A 16,209-nucleotide genomic window follows, 5' to 3' on the forward strand; every position below is an offset into this window, starting at 1 on the left:
AGGAGTTGCCTGGATACCAGTTCCTTCATAGGAATTGAAAAAAGGGTGAGAACAGACAGTGGAAAAAGCTAATGSATAGTAAAGCAGACAGGTATAGAGAATAACAGTGGAGTCCTGAGGAACTATGATTAACTGCTATATCTGACTGAAAGCTTTCCTCTTTCCTCTTGTGTAATGGGTAGTACAAGTCTGGCCTAGGGTGCTCTAGGCACTAATGTAGTTGCTGTGAATACTGTGGAGACAGTCTTCCTAGTGGACATAGCAGGAAAAATAGTTATTTTGAGAGTAGGCTTATAATAAATTCTTTAATGTAACTCAAGTGTATAAGTGGGATGAAACATCATTTTAATGAAAATGAAATACTTGAGGACTATGAAGTACTTGGATACCTCTTGTAAAGAAAACATCGTTACAGTGATGCACGTTACACTAATGTACAATACGTTAATCTCAAATGTATTTACAGAGGCAGCAAATTACTACTATGCAATAATATTGAGATCTGGAGCAGAAAACATGGTGGCAACCCCCTTAGCAAGCACTGCCAGCTCCCTGAATGGAGATGCTCTTACTTTTACTACAACATTTACTATGTAAGTAGAAAGAAACTGTTTTGGAACCAGTTCCATCTTTGATTCTATTGAAGCATACATAAAATAGTTTAAACTCGTGTATAAGAATGTCATATTCTGCAAACAAATACTGCGAGGTTTTGTGGTATAAGTATTTCCTGCTTCAAGAAATAGCTGCGCTTCTCTCAAAAGAGCAATCTAAACTGATTCCACTATYCATCAGCTGATCTGTTGCTTGTGCTTTTCTCCTTTTGTTCTCTTCTGGAACACCTGCAATGACAGATTGATTGCTCTCCCTGAACTCTCCCTGAACTGATGTTTTTCTGTTTTGCCATGACTAACATTTTATATAGCTATTTGGTTTTGATGTCTGAAAAAATAGTATTGTCAAAACTAAAACCACAAAAACTACAATTGGTAGCTCTCAATGTTAGCTAAAGAAATCTTGTGAGTTCAAATGGCTGTTTGGTTTTCTTTCCTTTTTTAGAAAAAGGAAGGGGGGGGAAGGAGAAACATTCCAAAAATAAATATGAGCAAACCCTCTTTTTAAAGCCTGACTCTAGGAATTATCATTTAAAACTAGTTACTCAAAACCAATCTCTGCTTCTAGGAATGTATATGCTGGTAGTGGACTGAAGGATACATTTTGAGAAATATTAGATGAACCCTATCTCTTCATTTTCCTCCACTCCCTCTTTGCTCTCCGAGTCCTGGAAAGTATCTTGAGGTAGTAATAAACTGAAATGTTAACACAGCATAATGCTGCCTGCACTGAACAGTCCAGTTGTAAAAATGAAGGAATCTCAGGCCTATTGACCTGCAGGAACAAATTATGACTTCCTAATAGGAGATGGGTTTGTAGTCAGCACTTTGGTCAACCATCTACTGAGTAGAACCTAGATGCTACTAGCTGCTTCCTGGAGATCTTTAGGGGGTTTTGCCCATTTTTAGGGAGCAGAAAGTGGGCAGAAGGAACAATTAACGTGGAAGAAAAATACTTCTTGCCTCAATCCATGTTTAACTGTTTTTTTTTTTCTTTTTCCCCCCCCTCCCCCTCTTTAGGCACGATGTATCCAATGACTTTGAAATAAATATAGAAGTTTACAGTTTGGTATGTATCAGTCCCTGTCAAGAGGATGTATAAGGCAGTATGAAGTGTTGCACTTCATTAATAATCCTCTTGCTTTACAGGTGCAGAGAAAAGAAATTGCAAGCACAGATAAAAGGAAAAAGACAAATAAATCTAAGGTAAATGGAACATGCAAATCATAATATTTTATCTTAACAGAAGGTGTGCTAGGAAGACTGCAGTGTTCAGGGAGAATGGACTAATAGCCTTAGTCTGATTGCTTTTACTCCTCTTGTTCTTTCTTGGAAAATCCTCAATGGCAGATGGGTTATGGAGTCCTTTTACTATTAGTAGAGTGGACCTGCAGCACTCRATTGAGTCTGAAATATGTTGGAGGAGAAGGAGAGAAGTCTTACTAGTTCTGCAAAATAGTCCATTCATTCTGCAACATACTGTACTTCACAAACTTTTACTTAACATGTGTGATTGCCTTTGTTAATGACTTAATGTCCTTATTCTATTTTGACTAAACTATACTATTCAGTATACCCTACCCTGCAGTCTATCGTTTTTTTTTTCATTAAATGTTCTGTTGATCAGCTACAAGACTTTTCTTTCTGGTGTTAAGTAAAAGCAGTAGTTGCTTATTGTTAAAGCAAATTTTGTTTTAATAATTCTGTGAAAGTAAATATATCAGCTTAAACAGAGTGCAAATAGTAGATGTTTACTTCATTAAAATTTTGTAACCCCAGKTAAGCCAGTGGCTTCCTGGAGGCTTTTTTCTCCTTGTCATTCCAATAGTTGGGTGTGCCACATTAGCAATTTTTAGGTCTACTTTCCTCCTTGTCAAGGTTTCTGTTGCWAAAAACACAAGACTTGAGTGTCTTGCAAAGAAGTTGGAATGGATTTGTAAATTCTGACTCCAAGGATAGAAATAGCAAATAATTCTGAAATCTTTACTTTTATGTTTCACAAGGGAAGCATGCTTCCCTCTGTCCCCAATAGAATGARTTTGGTGTTCAGAGTCTCTCCTCTGTGTTGTAGTTTAAAAGAATCTTCACATAATACTGAATGTTCTTATGGTGCTATAGGTAAGTTACTAACATGACTAATACATGCAAACATAGAGCTTTGCTGGTGGCATCTTGTACCTGCTTTTTGACAAGCCACTTATCCATTCTTGAAGTTGACACAAATGTATAGATATAACTCTAGTTCATGTCTTAGTCTCACATAATATTGAGATTTTTACTTAGATATTGATACATAATGTACAACATTACCATATTGAAAACATTTATGTTCTTAACTTATGTCTCTTAATAAGCAAATGCAATTGTGAAGCCTTGTTACAGGAACAACAAAGTATACTGAGATTGCTTTTTCAGATGCACACTCTCCATCCCAAGCTAATGTGTATTTAAATTTATTTATTTATTTATTTGCAGTAAATATTTCATTGACATGCAGCTTTTCTTCCACTGAGACATGCTGCATTCAATATGGGCTCAAACCAAGATTATCTGATTCATAACAAGAACTAGTAGCCATTCAAAATTGATCTAGATAAGCCATAATTAGTTTCACTGCCTAATTTACATGCTTATGTACTGGAYAATTTCAACAGCATGAAATTTCAAACACATTTATTTTCTTGTATTCTTTTTATAGGTTATTACTCCAAAGAGATTATTAACATCTATTACCTCTGTAAGTATGAATGTAACACTGTAACAAGCTCTGGATATGACCATTTCCAAAAGTTGTATTCTTACACAGAATAAGGTTCGACCTGCAGTAGTAGTATCCCTTACTTGAAACTCTAAACTGTCCAGCTTTCTGCCAAACTCTTTAGCACTAGCTCAAAAAATAGAAACTGCTCTAAATACCTAACATTGGAAACTTGCAATTACTACTTGTTTACTTATATTTTTAAATTTTTTTAAGTATTTCACATCTTTCTTCTTTATAACYTGATCTTAGCCTTCTGTAAAAATTGCTGGAAATGTCCCTTCCACTAATTTTTCATTTTCTGTCTTTCTAGAAAAGCACCCTCCTTACCCCAGGTAAGCAAAATTAAGCATCTTTTACCAAGGTGAAAGTTAGCACTTTGCTGTCAAAARCAGTATATCTATTTAAATAATATTTCTAATAACTGATAATTTGGTAGTGATGAACACAGTTATGTCAGTTTGCCAGCCTTGAAGCTCACTCTTATGTGTTTTACCACTACGTTTAGTGGATGCTCACTTCAAAAAAATCAAAATTTACTTTGGATATTAAATACCTGTAGTTTACAGCAGATGAACTCAAAGGTGTTTAAAGATTTAAACTATATTCTGATGTCAACAGGCCAAGTAATATAGAACAAACTGGAGATCCTTGAAAATAGGAACAGACTCCAGAATATGGCTTTTGTGTAGTGTTTTCAACAACATTCTTACGTTTTTTTCTGGCCCTTGAGGGAGAAGGGGAAAAGCATCTATGTGCAAGTGTTTCTCTGACTATGTAAAAACAGCTTATGTTCTTGTGTGCCTGCAGTTTGAGCTACTTGAGCTAGTTTACAAGTTGGTAGCAATAAGGAGCTCGTGAGCTAGCTCTGAGATTGCCTGCCATGCTACTACAAGGGGGACTAGTTCCCGTGCCTGAGCCRAAGTGCTTGTTTCTATGCTATAATGCAAAGAGGAGTGTAGACAGACAAGCTCTGCAAGACTGCAGTGTGTCTCTTCCTTGCAGAAGTGTTTTGTTGTTTTRCATTTGGCTTTTAAATATGTTGCCTCAAGATCCAGCTGCAGGGCACGTGTGCTTTGTGGTACACCCTACAGTGCTCTCTGACTCCCCTGAGACTACTTAATGTGTTGTGTCCCTCCTCAACACTTGGGCATGTTTCAGAACTATTTCCCAGGAGAAAGGACATATTGAGGAAGAATGGTGAACACCCAGATCCTCTCTGAATGTGCTGCYAGGATGTGCTACAAAGGTTGCTTTTTCTGGAATACTGAGTAGGGTACCTATACAGAAGTACAAATGCTGCCTACCTATCTAAGCCTCGCAGCATCTTAATTGTGTATTGTGTTAAGACCTGTCTTGAACTTCTTTCTCCATAGCCATGGCCAGTCCAGGTGGCCCTAATGCTGTGCGCACTACTAATTTCGTCCTTGTTGGATCCCACAAGTTATCACTGTCTTCAGTAGGAAATACAAAATTTGCATTGGATAAGGTAAAGAAAATTACTGCTTACTGATCTGAAGATAATGGCGTACTACTACAAAAACGAACGTTGGTTTACTGTTTCTAGACAAAATTATCTTAAATGAAACCACTATAAACATACATATATACAAATATATTTGTTGCTATTTCTCTAATTTTGAGATTGAAATGTAAATTTGAAATGCAAAAGAAAAGACTTATGCCAGATGTTCGTTCTTTTCTTTAGCTTAATGTAAGGTATAGTTATGAAAATATTATGAAAGCATTTGGTTACTTCTCCTAAAATGTTTTAATGAATATCAGATATTTGAAGTTGTGTGTTTAATTGCCCCATAAATATAGTTAGCATGAATTTTGTTTCATGTCACAATTAAAGTTGTGGAAGCAAACTATCTTAATTATTTTTTTCCAAGAGAACTCTTATCAATTCACTGTCTAAATAGAATAACTTATACGTTTATTGGCTCTTACCATTACAAGTATTGCATACTGATATTGATTGTAACTCTAACCTCGTAACAATTTATACCTAGAAACTATTTTAATAGTTAGCTATGCCAGGAGCTATCTTTTAATTCAAACATTATGAACARCTACTTATCTATCCAAACAGCAGCGAAAGAATAGATTTTTCTTCTTAGTTAACTAACTATTATTGAGATAAGTGTAGTATTGCAGTTTTAGCTTCTGATGAGATGAGATAAGAATCGGTTGTGTTTGTACACAAGATCATAAAAAAACCTAAAAAAAAAATCCCATCTAGCTTCTCAGAAGTTCTACTTTTGCCAGATAGGAGCAGAGAAATTCTGCTCTGCTTCAGAAACAGTCTGAATTAACAACTGAATTGCAGTGCTATTACTGATTGTATAAACTCAAAATGCAACATTGATTCCACAGCATAAAACTTCTTAATCAGACCCACCTGTGGAAGTCTTATTTGCATATGACTTTGTTATTGGAAGCCTCTTGTTCTGGGAGGTATGAGGAAACAGGTTTTACTTAATATTCAGCAATTTGCATTTGAATCTCTTTAGTTTACTCTTTGAGATAGGAGACTAGACTGGGTAAATGCAACTATAGCACTAGACTGTAGTACAACCATAGTGTTTCAAATGGAGTTCCAGGGAAACCCTAGTGTGGTGAAGTTTTTTCCCAGATGAATAACTTCAACAGTTTTGAACAGGAATTCCCTTTTYGACAATATTTGGGAGGCTCTTATTGTTTGTGTTTTAAGAATTGTGATCTTTGCATTGCTTTAATTTTGCCTTGGCCCTTGGCTGTACCAAACAGCTCCTTTTTAACTTACTCCATGCATTCCTTTTTGAGGATCAAACTGCCACCACAGTGGTTTTGCATGAATTTTGTTCCTCCTTTTTATGCAGTGTTAAAATTAGAGAAGAAAGCACTGAAATATAATCATGTATAACTTGTGTCCATTTTTTTTAAAAATTTAACCTTGCAGTGATCCCATTGAGCATGTTTCTTTTTTCCCCTAGATAAATTATGAAGGGGAGGAAAGAGAACTATTGGGCTATATGTTCCAAGACAAGGTTGTTATGCTGATTTCATTTATAACTTGGAAACTGCTTCCTAGTGCATGTTGCTTGTGTCTATTTGCCCCTTATTTTTTTTTGCTTTTTTAAATTCTTCTAAGAAAATGCTTGCAAAGACATGCTAACTAAACATAACAAGATGTTACAAGGCTTTAAGATTTGTAGAGCTTTTTCTGGTCTTATGCAATGCCAAGCATGCTGCTAGAACTCAAAGTATTTAAACAYAGGGTTTTTCCTTAACTAACATATATCTAGTCTTCCTAGATCACTAAAGGGATGCTTTTCTTTGAAACAAATTGATGCCTCTTCTAAACTTTGCTGGTCAGGAGATTTAGGCCAACTTCTAGGCAAACTCCACAGTAGATAGCATCAGCTACTTGGTAAAAACCACTAGCATGCCAAATACTGGATGAATTCAACTTATCATTGAACAAAATTAGTCACTAAAGAACAAAACTTCTTGGTTCTTATTCTGTCAAGATCTTGTTTGAATACAGTTTTTAACTGAAAAAAGTCATAGAGAACTAAAGTTTTGAAAGTCAGAAATTTGAGGTTCKTATACACAAATAAAAAATTAATACCATTTTGGCCTTTCATATTTTAGGAATGCTTAAATTGTTATGCTAGCAAGAAATAACTCGTCTTTAAGCYGTGAAAATATGTTTTTATTTAGTCAATAGTTATCTCTCCTTAGATATTCCTCAAGACAATTTTAAGAAAACTTTACATATGTTTTTCTCAAAGTTAACCAGCTGATAACTTTAATRCCTGATATCCCTACTAGTAGTCCAACTTGAGATGTCTCAGTAGCCTACAACATTCTTAAACTATCTTTCACGAACCCTTTCCTTATCTCTCCTAAGAAACCATTTCTTATCAAATTCTTGAGGGTCATCTTGAGTCTCTTTCCAGATAATTTTTTTATGACAGTAAGCCAAATTATGGTGTAGGTATCTCAATGATCACACCAGAATGCAAGCTAGCCTAGTAATGGTCTTGAGTTTTTCCTCTTTGTTTAGCTGTTTAGCCAGCAAAATGCTTTCTTTCCCTCCTTCCTAGTTTGCCTTGAAGCTTACTAGGATGTAAAGTACTCTTTATGTATGCAGTAAGATGTTCTGAGATCTGCTTGAAGAACAAGTAACGGTGCTGGAGGCTCTGAGGAATCAATGCATTGATTTTGTTAGACACCTTTATCCTCTGCTGTCACAATAGCTCTTTACAGGTAAATTTTGCACAATCCACAAAWAAGATGCTTCTATCCTGACCTAAGTTAGAAAGGAATTCAAAAAGTGCAAACTTTAAGTGGGAATTTGGCCAAACTTCCATGAGAACCTTCTTTAGAAATGGATTTTTACTGCAGTTYGGCTGGATATAAGCCAGCGTTTCCTGGTAAGCTCTAACTTCCTTACCAATTTAAAAACAAACAAAAACCTGCAGGACTAATGTGGTTTTCTACTATGTGGATTTTTATGATCAGGTTAGGTTTAAGACCCTAACCTGGTGCTTAAAATTTGGCTGTTTTTATCTTTGGTGCCAAGAACACAAGCAAGCCAAGCATGCGCTTAGCTGAGTTGTTCTAATACATGCAAATGATTTGATCGTTTACTCATGCAGATGCATACTGTTTGGGTCAAAGGTGCAATATACCTGCTGTTACCTGTTTCCAWCTGCAAGACACTTCAGTGTTCTACAGGGTTCCTGAGGCCTACAAATACGTATGCCTTTAACTGCTGAGGGTTACTCTTGTTGCTCTTAACTACTGCCAAAACTTATTTCTGTTTGGTCATTGGTATTCAAAGCTATGGAATCACCTTATTATTGTGTACACAGCCTATACCTTGAGAGATGGAGTATCTCCTTGTATTTAAGCAGTATGATCAAGTTTTGGCTTATGTAATAAGACAAAGCACCTGTGTTTCTGATTTTTTTTTTTTTCTCCCCAGTATTTTTACAGTAGTGCTTTTTCAGATTGGCCATAATATAGGCTATGTTAGAATACCCTGCAATGCTTTCTGAATTATCRATTTATGTCCTAGTTTTCCTGTAGGAAATGGAGGGAATTGATGTAATTCAACAGCAGTGGTGGGAGCACTCAGTGTAATGTGGCATTAATGTATGGAGGGATTGGGAGAAATCAAAAGGCGGTTTTTGTTGCATTCTCCTCCTCAAACCTCTTGAACACTGAATCAGCACTAACCAGTACAGTACAGTACAGTAGTTAGGCTGCTTTTTTTTCCTCGGTGGTGGAAGGTGGGACTTGGAATCTCTTTTGGTAGAAATGACTTAGTGCCTTATGTGCTAGTGGAAGAGAACTGCTTGTGTTGCTTTTCCTCTTGTAGGCATTTTTGCAGAAATATTTATCTGGGTAGGCACCACTACATCAGTGTGTGCCAAAAATGTTTGTGGCCTCTAGGTACCAATCCTGTGTAAGCCCAATTTGTTATCCAAAAAGCTTAATGTCAAATGGAGGCAGAAGCTTGAAGGATGTGGACTGCTGCCTTGTGTTGTTTCTAACCATACTTTGAAAGCCTGGTTTTTCTCTTTTTCTCCTAGATAGAAGCATGATTGTGCCTCTCTTCTGAGCAAACTAATGAGCAAGTCTTGAAGACTTCTTAGATTGCTCTCGTGCTCAAGACTGACCACTTCTTTCTRATTGGAAATCATAAGAACAACACATTGCTAACATCTTGGTGCAGGGGGCTTGCTTGAACTGATAGTATAGATATGAAGAAATCTCAAAATTAAATAGCTATTTATTTTTTGCAGGTTCCCTTTCTGTCTCCTTTGGAAGGTCATATATATCTTAAGTTAAAATGTCAAGTGGACTCTTCTGTGGAAGAGAAAGGCTTCTTGGTAAGATACTCACTTTAATATTCTTCCTTAGAAATAAGTGGCCTTATTAAGTGTAATCACTTTTCAAACTTCACCTATGTATTTGTAATGATAGTGAAATTTTATTAACTTGTTTGGTTTCTTTCCTCTGCCCCAAACCAAACCCTCAAGCTTTTTCATAGTTTATTTTTTAAACAAACTTAATTTAAAATTGTCTTTAACGCGGTTGCCTTTTAGTAAAATTTCAGAGTTTTTTCTTTTAAATGCTATTCATTTGTTATCTTGACCTTCAGTTAGTAGTTGATTCAAATAGTTTGTATGTGACATGAATTKAGATTCTGATTTTATTGCCAGAAGTTTTTACTAGATATCTCAGACTACTTTTGGCCTAGTAAAAATAAGTTCTCTAGCAAAAAAGTTTTTTCCACTCTGTGGAGGCTGATATACAAGCTTTACTCTTTTTTTTTGAGAAATTTTTAAAACTGTGCTCTCTAAAACTGGCCTTAAATTAAAACATAGTTACAGCTAACACKTGAGCCTAATAGATGGCGCTGTTGCGCTTCTAGCCAGCAGATGGCAGTAAATGCACCGTGAAAAGACCAGCAAAATAGTAGCATTTGCTACTATTCTAGTGTACTCATAAATTGGTATTTCTTTTACAAGATTTTCCTTTCTAGTAGTTCTTTGTCTCCTTAGCTTTTATTTAAGCAAAATAGAGCTGACTTCATTAGATGCAAACATCTGACATGCTTATAGTATTTACTCTTCCATGTTTTTGTACTCTACTCTTCATTTTTACTTCTGCTGTGCAATATGTAAAACCTGAACAATGGTATACATGGGTTGGAAACTCTACACACTAAAATGCATGATCCGAACAGCGAAGAACGGAAACTCGCTACRTGAAAATCAGAGGAAAATGTTCTGTACAGGTTCAAGGGGGATCAGGGATAGTAGTTAGATACCAAACTTTCTATTTCACTATTAAGGAAATGGCCCTGGACATTGCCTAGTGCTGCATCCATTAAAATAAATTGCCAACATRAACGTTAAAGATCAACTTCTACTGTTTTAATTTATTGGACTCCTGAATGGCTTGCAGAATAGCCAAAAATATTGCTTTTGCAATCCTGACTTCCGAGTCTCAGATGACTTAAATATCTAATCATGATGACTCATATTTTTGTACTAATAAATGTTTTGTTAACTTATTCAGGCAGTATCTGTTAAAAGTAACCCCCTATTATYTTAATGAGAGTACCCACCACTGTCTAATATTAATCTCTTTATTTGAAATGACAGATAGGTGCCTTTTGAGCATAAGGCTACAGTCTTGAGTGTACTTACAGTGTGTAAGTCTCCTTTTCTAAGCTACCTGGAAAATAAAAATAAACATATAAACAGAAGTCTACCCCAGTGTGTGTATATGTATTTTTCCTACTCTTAAGTTTRTTCCCACTAAGGGTTATACAAGCAGAGCCATCTTGGTATAAAAAATGTTTACTACAGACCAGACTTAAACCAAACTCAAAGTATAAAGTTACTTYATTCTCTCTTTTTAGACTATGTTTGAAGATGTTAGTGGATTTGGAGCATGGCATAGGCGCTGGTGTGTACTCTCTGGAAACTGTGTATCTTACTGGACATACCCAGATGATGAAAAACGAAAGGTAGTAGTATTTATAAAGCTCACGATTAAATAAGGTGTGTGTCCATGTGTGTCCCTATTTTAAGGGTGAGGGAAGTTCTGCAATACTTTATGTAACTACCCGTTTGTTTTTAATGATAGTAACGCTTTGGAATAAAACAGGTAAGTGTATTCAAAGCGTGAGATTCAAGCTCCTAGAGATTCCTTGGGGAATGGGAGAGACTTGTATTCATAAATGTGACCTAAATCAAGGCAAATTYAGAAAGTGACCACTTTATTTGATGAGGAAGAGCAAAAGTGGAGAAAGATGCTTGTTTAATGTTCCCTTAAGGGTCTTAAGGCAGGACATTGCCTAGTCCTGCATCCATTAAAATAAATTGCCAACATAAACATTAAAGATCAACTTCTAATTTTTTAATTTATTGGACTCCTGAATCCTCTTTTCATTACACTTGTCAAATGACTGATATAGTGATTATTTAAATTAAATTGATCCAGACTTCTGTAATAAATGGACTATATCCTGTTGCCTTAGGTTTTAGACAAAACAATGACATTAACACTTCTAATGAAGAATTAGAGTGGGCAGTTCTTCTATATTGTAGAAGCGCATAGCTGTGCTTAAAGCCTAGCATATTAGCATTCACTGTTTTCTTCCAGCTCTCCCATATAACTGAAACTGATGCTTTTAAATGGTTCTTGCAGAAAACCATCATCATTTGGCTAATGAATCAGATAAGAGGTTCTTCTGTCACTAATGTGAACCTGCTTGTCTCCATAGTGTATTCCTGCAATATGTACTAAAATATTTTCAGCTTCTTCTAAGGACTACTTTCAGGAGGGTTTTTCTGACTCACTTAAGCAATTTACCATTAAAAGCTTACTTGTTTGTTGGCAGAACACTTTTTTTTTTTTTTTTTCCCCCCCAAACTCCGTGGCAAACTCTGGTCTTTTTGGGTCTTCTATAATAATCCAGATGCCTGAATCTAGTTTCTTCCCTGCTAACAGAGGAAGACCATATGCTGAAGGTTGACATTGCCAAAATATATCAATGTAACCTCTCTCTCTGCCAGGAGAGAGGAAAAATCCGTCTTCTGTAATAAAAGATAGGCAAGAAATTGAGTTGGGCAAGAAAATTTCCTATTTTGTTTTTATTCATAAGAAAGAAGTTTTGGGTTGTGAGAAGAAGAAACTGGGAAACATCTTCCAGATTTTTATCACTATCATTCTAACTGAGAAAGGGTTGGCTATATTCTTTTGATATATTCTCTTTACTTCAAGGTTAAACTCTATCCTAATGAAATGCCTCTCCCTCCCTCTACCATGACCATTCTACCTTGCAAAGATAGATATAGCCCAAAGCTATCAGTGRTGGTCATTGATCACTTTAAATCGTGAAATTATTTTAGTAGAGATTTCCCCTGGTTGTACCAATAGGCCAACTTGCAACAATTTTCTTGATTAATCTAATGTTCCTTGAAACAGAGTTCTACTTTTTCCTGTAACCTAAGTTATATTACCTGTCTGTGAAATAGTATAGAGAACGTGCACAATAAATAGCAAGCTCTTTTCCAAGAGCTGCTTGTGATGTTTCTCTGATAAGGCATTCTGTAGGTGTGATGAATCAGAGCCAAGGTCTGTAACTAACTTCAGGCATACAGCTGAGGCTCCCTAGATAGTGGAAAGGCACCAAGACAATGGCCTTAAAACTTGAAATGTTCTGTGAAGGAGCCTAGCTGTTGACTATAGAGGGAGCTAGAGGTGCTGAACTCAAAACTTAGGCGCCTTTAGTGGCATGCTTAAAGATGAATCCATATGCTTATACATTTTGACAAGAATGATGCAAGCATCCCTGAAAGGTTTGATTTCTGCAGGTCTTGGCAGGATTTGTTCTATCAAACTGAAACCTCTATGATTTGAGAATTTAAAACCAAAGTCCCTCTTTTTTGTTTAAAACAAAGAAAAGGTAGGGTTTGTTTCTTTAGAATATAATTCTTTGGTAAGGGATGGATCTGTTAGCTATATTGTGGGTGGCAGAGCAGGGCGTATTCCRTTGTCTGCAGTACCCTGCTTCAAACATGGTTCTTTAAAATGTAAGAAGTGAAATCCCTTTTACAGATGGAATAAATCAGATTTTTTTAATTCCCTTGACATAGTAAAATTGTGAAGCATACATTGTGCAGAATTAGTCCTGATTGCAATATTATTAACCAAATTCACTTTCAGCATCCTTTGGGCCGGATAAACTTGGCTAACTGTACTAATCGTCAGATTGAACCAGCCAACCGAGAGTTCTGTGCCCGTCCCAACACTTTTGAGTTAATAACTGTTCGTCCTCAGAGGGAAGATGACAGAGAGACTCTTGTCAGCCAATGTAGAGACACACTCTGTGTCACGAAGTAAGTGGAAAAATAATGACGTATGTGGGTGGTGTTTTAATGGTCATGGAAAAATTAACCCTTTTGCGATGGCTTTGTACTGGCCCTATAGCGTAATGATTCTGATGTGCCAGTGCAAAGCTCAAACACTAGGAAACTGGAATAAYACTTAAGCTGTTTTGTTCACTTTTAGTCCTATTTTGCCCTACTGTCCCCTTTCAGGCTTCTGAGAACAAAGAACTAAACTTCATTTTCAGAAGTGAAAATGCCATGCCTCTTGGTAATCTTGCAGATCTATGTAAACTTTGTTGTTGTTATTGCTTACCACCACAGTAATGATGCCCTGACTTGGGCTTCCATTGAAAGGATAAATTTCACCATTTTCAGGATAACTAAGGAGAGGTGGAAGAAGACAGGTATTAAATTCATGGGATTCTTTGCTTTGTAGGAACTGGCTGTCTGCTGATACTAAAGAAGAGCGTAACCTCTGGATGCAAAAGCTCAATCAAGTTCTYGTTGACCTTCGCATGTGGCAGCCCGATGCCTGTTACAAACCTATTGGAAAGCTTTAAACTATGGAAGGGAAATATTAAGAAAATATGTATGTGAAAACCATGCGAATTATGCAACTTGTAATGAACTTGTGGAAGGCCTTCTGGGCTACTTAAAATGCTTTAAATTTGAGAGAGCACATGCCATTATACAGGACTGTTATGCAGTATTTTTATTTCACTTTAAGAATTTTAAACTTTTCTTCCTAGCATTTTAGTATGATAGGAAGCAACTAGCTGTTTCTGAATGTCCTAAATACTTAGGAAGCAACTAGTAGTTTCTGAATGTGCTAAATATTTATGCAACTCCTCCTTCCTTGAAAGTCTTTTTTTTAACTAAATATCTTATTTTCTTTTTGAAACAACTAAATTATTGCAGGAAATCACACTTCTGATTAAAAAGCAAGCTTACTAAATAAGTAACKCAGCTCCCTAAAAGGAACAATAGCTCTGAGTTCTCTAACAAGCATAGTACTTTCATGTTGGAGGGAAACCTTTTTTTGTAATGATCAAACATAAGTTACCAGTAAATTCTGTTCTACAGCATGCAGTACAAGAATTTTTTTGATTGCACGGTGTCCTTGTGGTCAGAACAAAAGATGTATTCATAGCTCTTTATATTAGATTTTGTTTGCTGCTTCTTATACAAACTGGTATGGATAAGTGCATGGCATAGTATACTATGTGGTTTACAGGTGTGGAATTATGTATGCAGTGTATTGCACTTTCATAGTAAGGAAAGGTCTTGAATATTTCTGCTAGGACCTCTATATAGAAAACTTAGTTTTAGGGTTTTAAATGTCAGTGTTTCCTGGAACTCAGGTTTGTATAAATTAGAATTCTCTTCCATTTGAGAACCAGGAATATGTTGTAGAAGTCTTTTCTCCATAAGACACTACAAAGCTGCTGTGTACCAACTAATGCTCTACTGGCCATAAGTATGGTTCCCTCCCCTCCCCCCCCGACATGTCCATAAATGCAGGTRAGCATTGCATTTCAGATTATCATTAAAATGGCAAAACTATTCAGTTAAAATCAAATCTGCAATTTTCACAGCTTCTCACTGGGCTTAGTGAAATACTATCTCATTACCTCGCTATTGTGAATGCAATAGTGGAATACTTAAAATTGCTATTGCTGTTATATTCATACTTGAAACACTAAATTCTGTCAGCTATACTGTTTTTATCCTGCTGTTTTTGTACTATTGCTTTTAAATCTAGTTTTCTTTTTCTGATGTCTTTAAATATTTCCAAATTATGTATTGATTTATTATATTCCCTTAAAATAAATGATAAAACACTTTAAGTTGTTTCTCCTAGTATAATCTTTGCACTTGAGGCACTAATTGGTAGGTTGAAGAAAAGCTGGATCTCATATGCTGTTTAGGAAAGGGTTCTGTTCAGTATGTGTATCCCAAAATACTGCTTGGTTTGGAAAGATCATRTGATGCTTCAGGGGTACCTAGCACTAAATTTTCTAGTGGGAGACCAGATTGTCAGTGGGTAGTCACCATGAACTGGCTGGAATATACAGAATCACAGAATAGTTGAGGTTGGAAGAGACCTCTGGAGATCATCTATTCCAACCTCCCTGCTCAAGCAGAGTTACCTAAAGCATGTTGCACAGGATYGCATCCATATGAGTTTTGAATATCTCCAGAGAAGGAGACTCCACAACCTCTCTGGGCAACTTGGTCCAGGGCTCTGTTACTCTCACAGTAAAGAAGTTTTTCCTCATGTTCAGGTGGAACTTCCTGTGTCTCAGTTTGTGCCTGTTGGCTCTTGTCCTGTTTCTTGGCACCACTGAAAAGAGTCTGGCCCCATCCTCTTGACACTCTGCCTTAGGGGAATTTGTATAAGGCCTTTTCTCCAGGCTGAACAGGCCCAGTTCTTGCAGCCTTTCCTTATAGGGGAGATGCTCTAGTCCCCTAATAATTTCTGTAGCCTTATGCTGGACTCCTTCCAGTAGCTCCATGTCTCTCTTACTGGGGAACCTAGAATTGGACAGAGTATTCCAGTACCCCAGCCTCACCAGGGCTGATTAGAGAGGGARGGTTACCTCCCTTGATGTGCTGTCCACACTCTTCCTAATGCACTCCAGGATAGCATTGGCTGCCTTGGCCACAAGGGCACATTGCTGACTCATGGTTAACTTGTCCACCAAGACTTCCAGGTCCTTCTCTGTAAAGCTGCTTTCCAGGTCAGCCYCTAGCATGTACTGGTGCCTAGGGTTATTTTTCCCTAGGTGCAGGACCCTGCACTTGTCCTTGTTGAACCTCAGGAGGTTCCTCTCTGCCCAACTCCCCAGCCTGTCCAGGTCTCTCTGAATGGCAGCACAGTCCTCCGGTGTACCCAGCTTGGTATCAGCAAACTTGCTGAGGAAGCACTCTT

General features: G+C 36.8%; 1 protein-coding gene across 3 annotated transcripts in view; it reads left to right on the forward strand.

Annotated features, from left to right (window-relative positions):
* Positions 1-15,124, forward strand: part of ANLN (anillin, actin binding protein) — a 29,782-nt gene extending 14,658 nt beyond the window's left edge. For 2 of the 3 annotated variants that reach the window (XM_085309142.1, XM_085309143.1), the window contains exons 15-25: positions 467-593; positions 1,635-1,683; positions 1,764-1,820; positions 3,313-3,351; positions 3,686-3,707; positions 4,749-4,861; positions 6,351-6,404; positions 9,174-9,260; positions 10,802-10,909; positions 13,114-13,286; positions 13,714-15,124. In XM_085309142.1, the coding sequence (XP_085165268.1) occupies positions 467-593; positions 1,635-1,683; positions 1,764-1,820; positions 3,313-3,351; positions 3,686-3,707; positions 4,749-4,861; positions 6,351-6,404; positions 9,174-9,260; positions 10,802-10,909; positions 13,114-13,286; positions 13,714-13,837 (953 nt within the window). In that variant the 3' untranslated portion in view covers positions 13,838-15,124. The remainder of the gene's footprint in view (positions 1-466; positions 594-1,634; positions 1,684-1,763; positions 1,821-3,312; positions 3,352-3,685; positions 3,708-4,748; positions 4,862-6,350; positions 6,405-9,173; positions 9,261-10,801; positions 10,910-13,113; positions 13,287-13,713) is intronic. The other variant, XM_085309144.1, reaches the window with a different exon arrangement.
* The last annotated feature ends 1,085 nt before the right edge of the window (positions 15,125-16,209 follow it).

This window comes from Rhea americana, unplaced genomic scaffold (assembly GCF_003343005.1).
Source record: "Rhea americana isolate MKP2758 unplaced genomic scaffold, rheAme1 scaffold_291, whole genome shotgun sequence".
NCBI classification, from domain to species: domain Eukaryota; kingdom Metazoa; phylum Chordata; class Aves; order Rheiformes; family Rheidae; genus Rhea; species Rhea americana.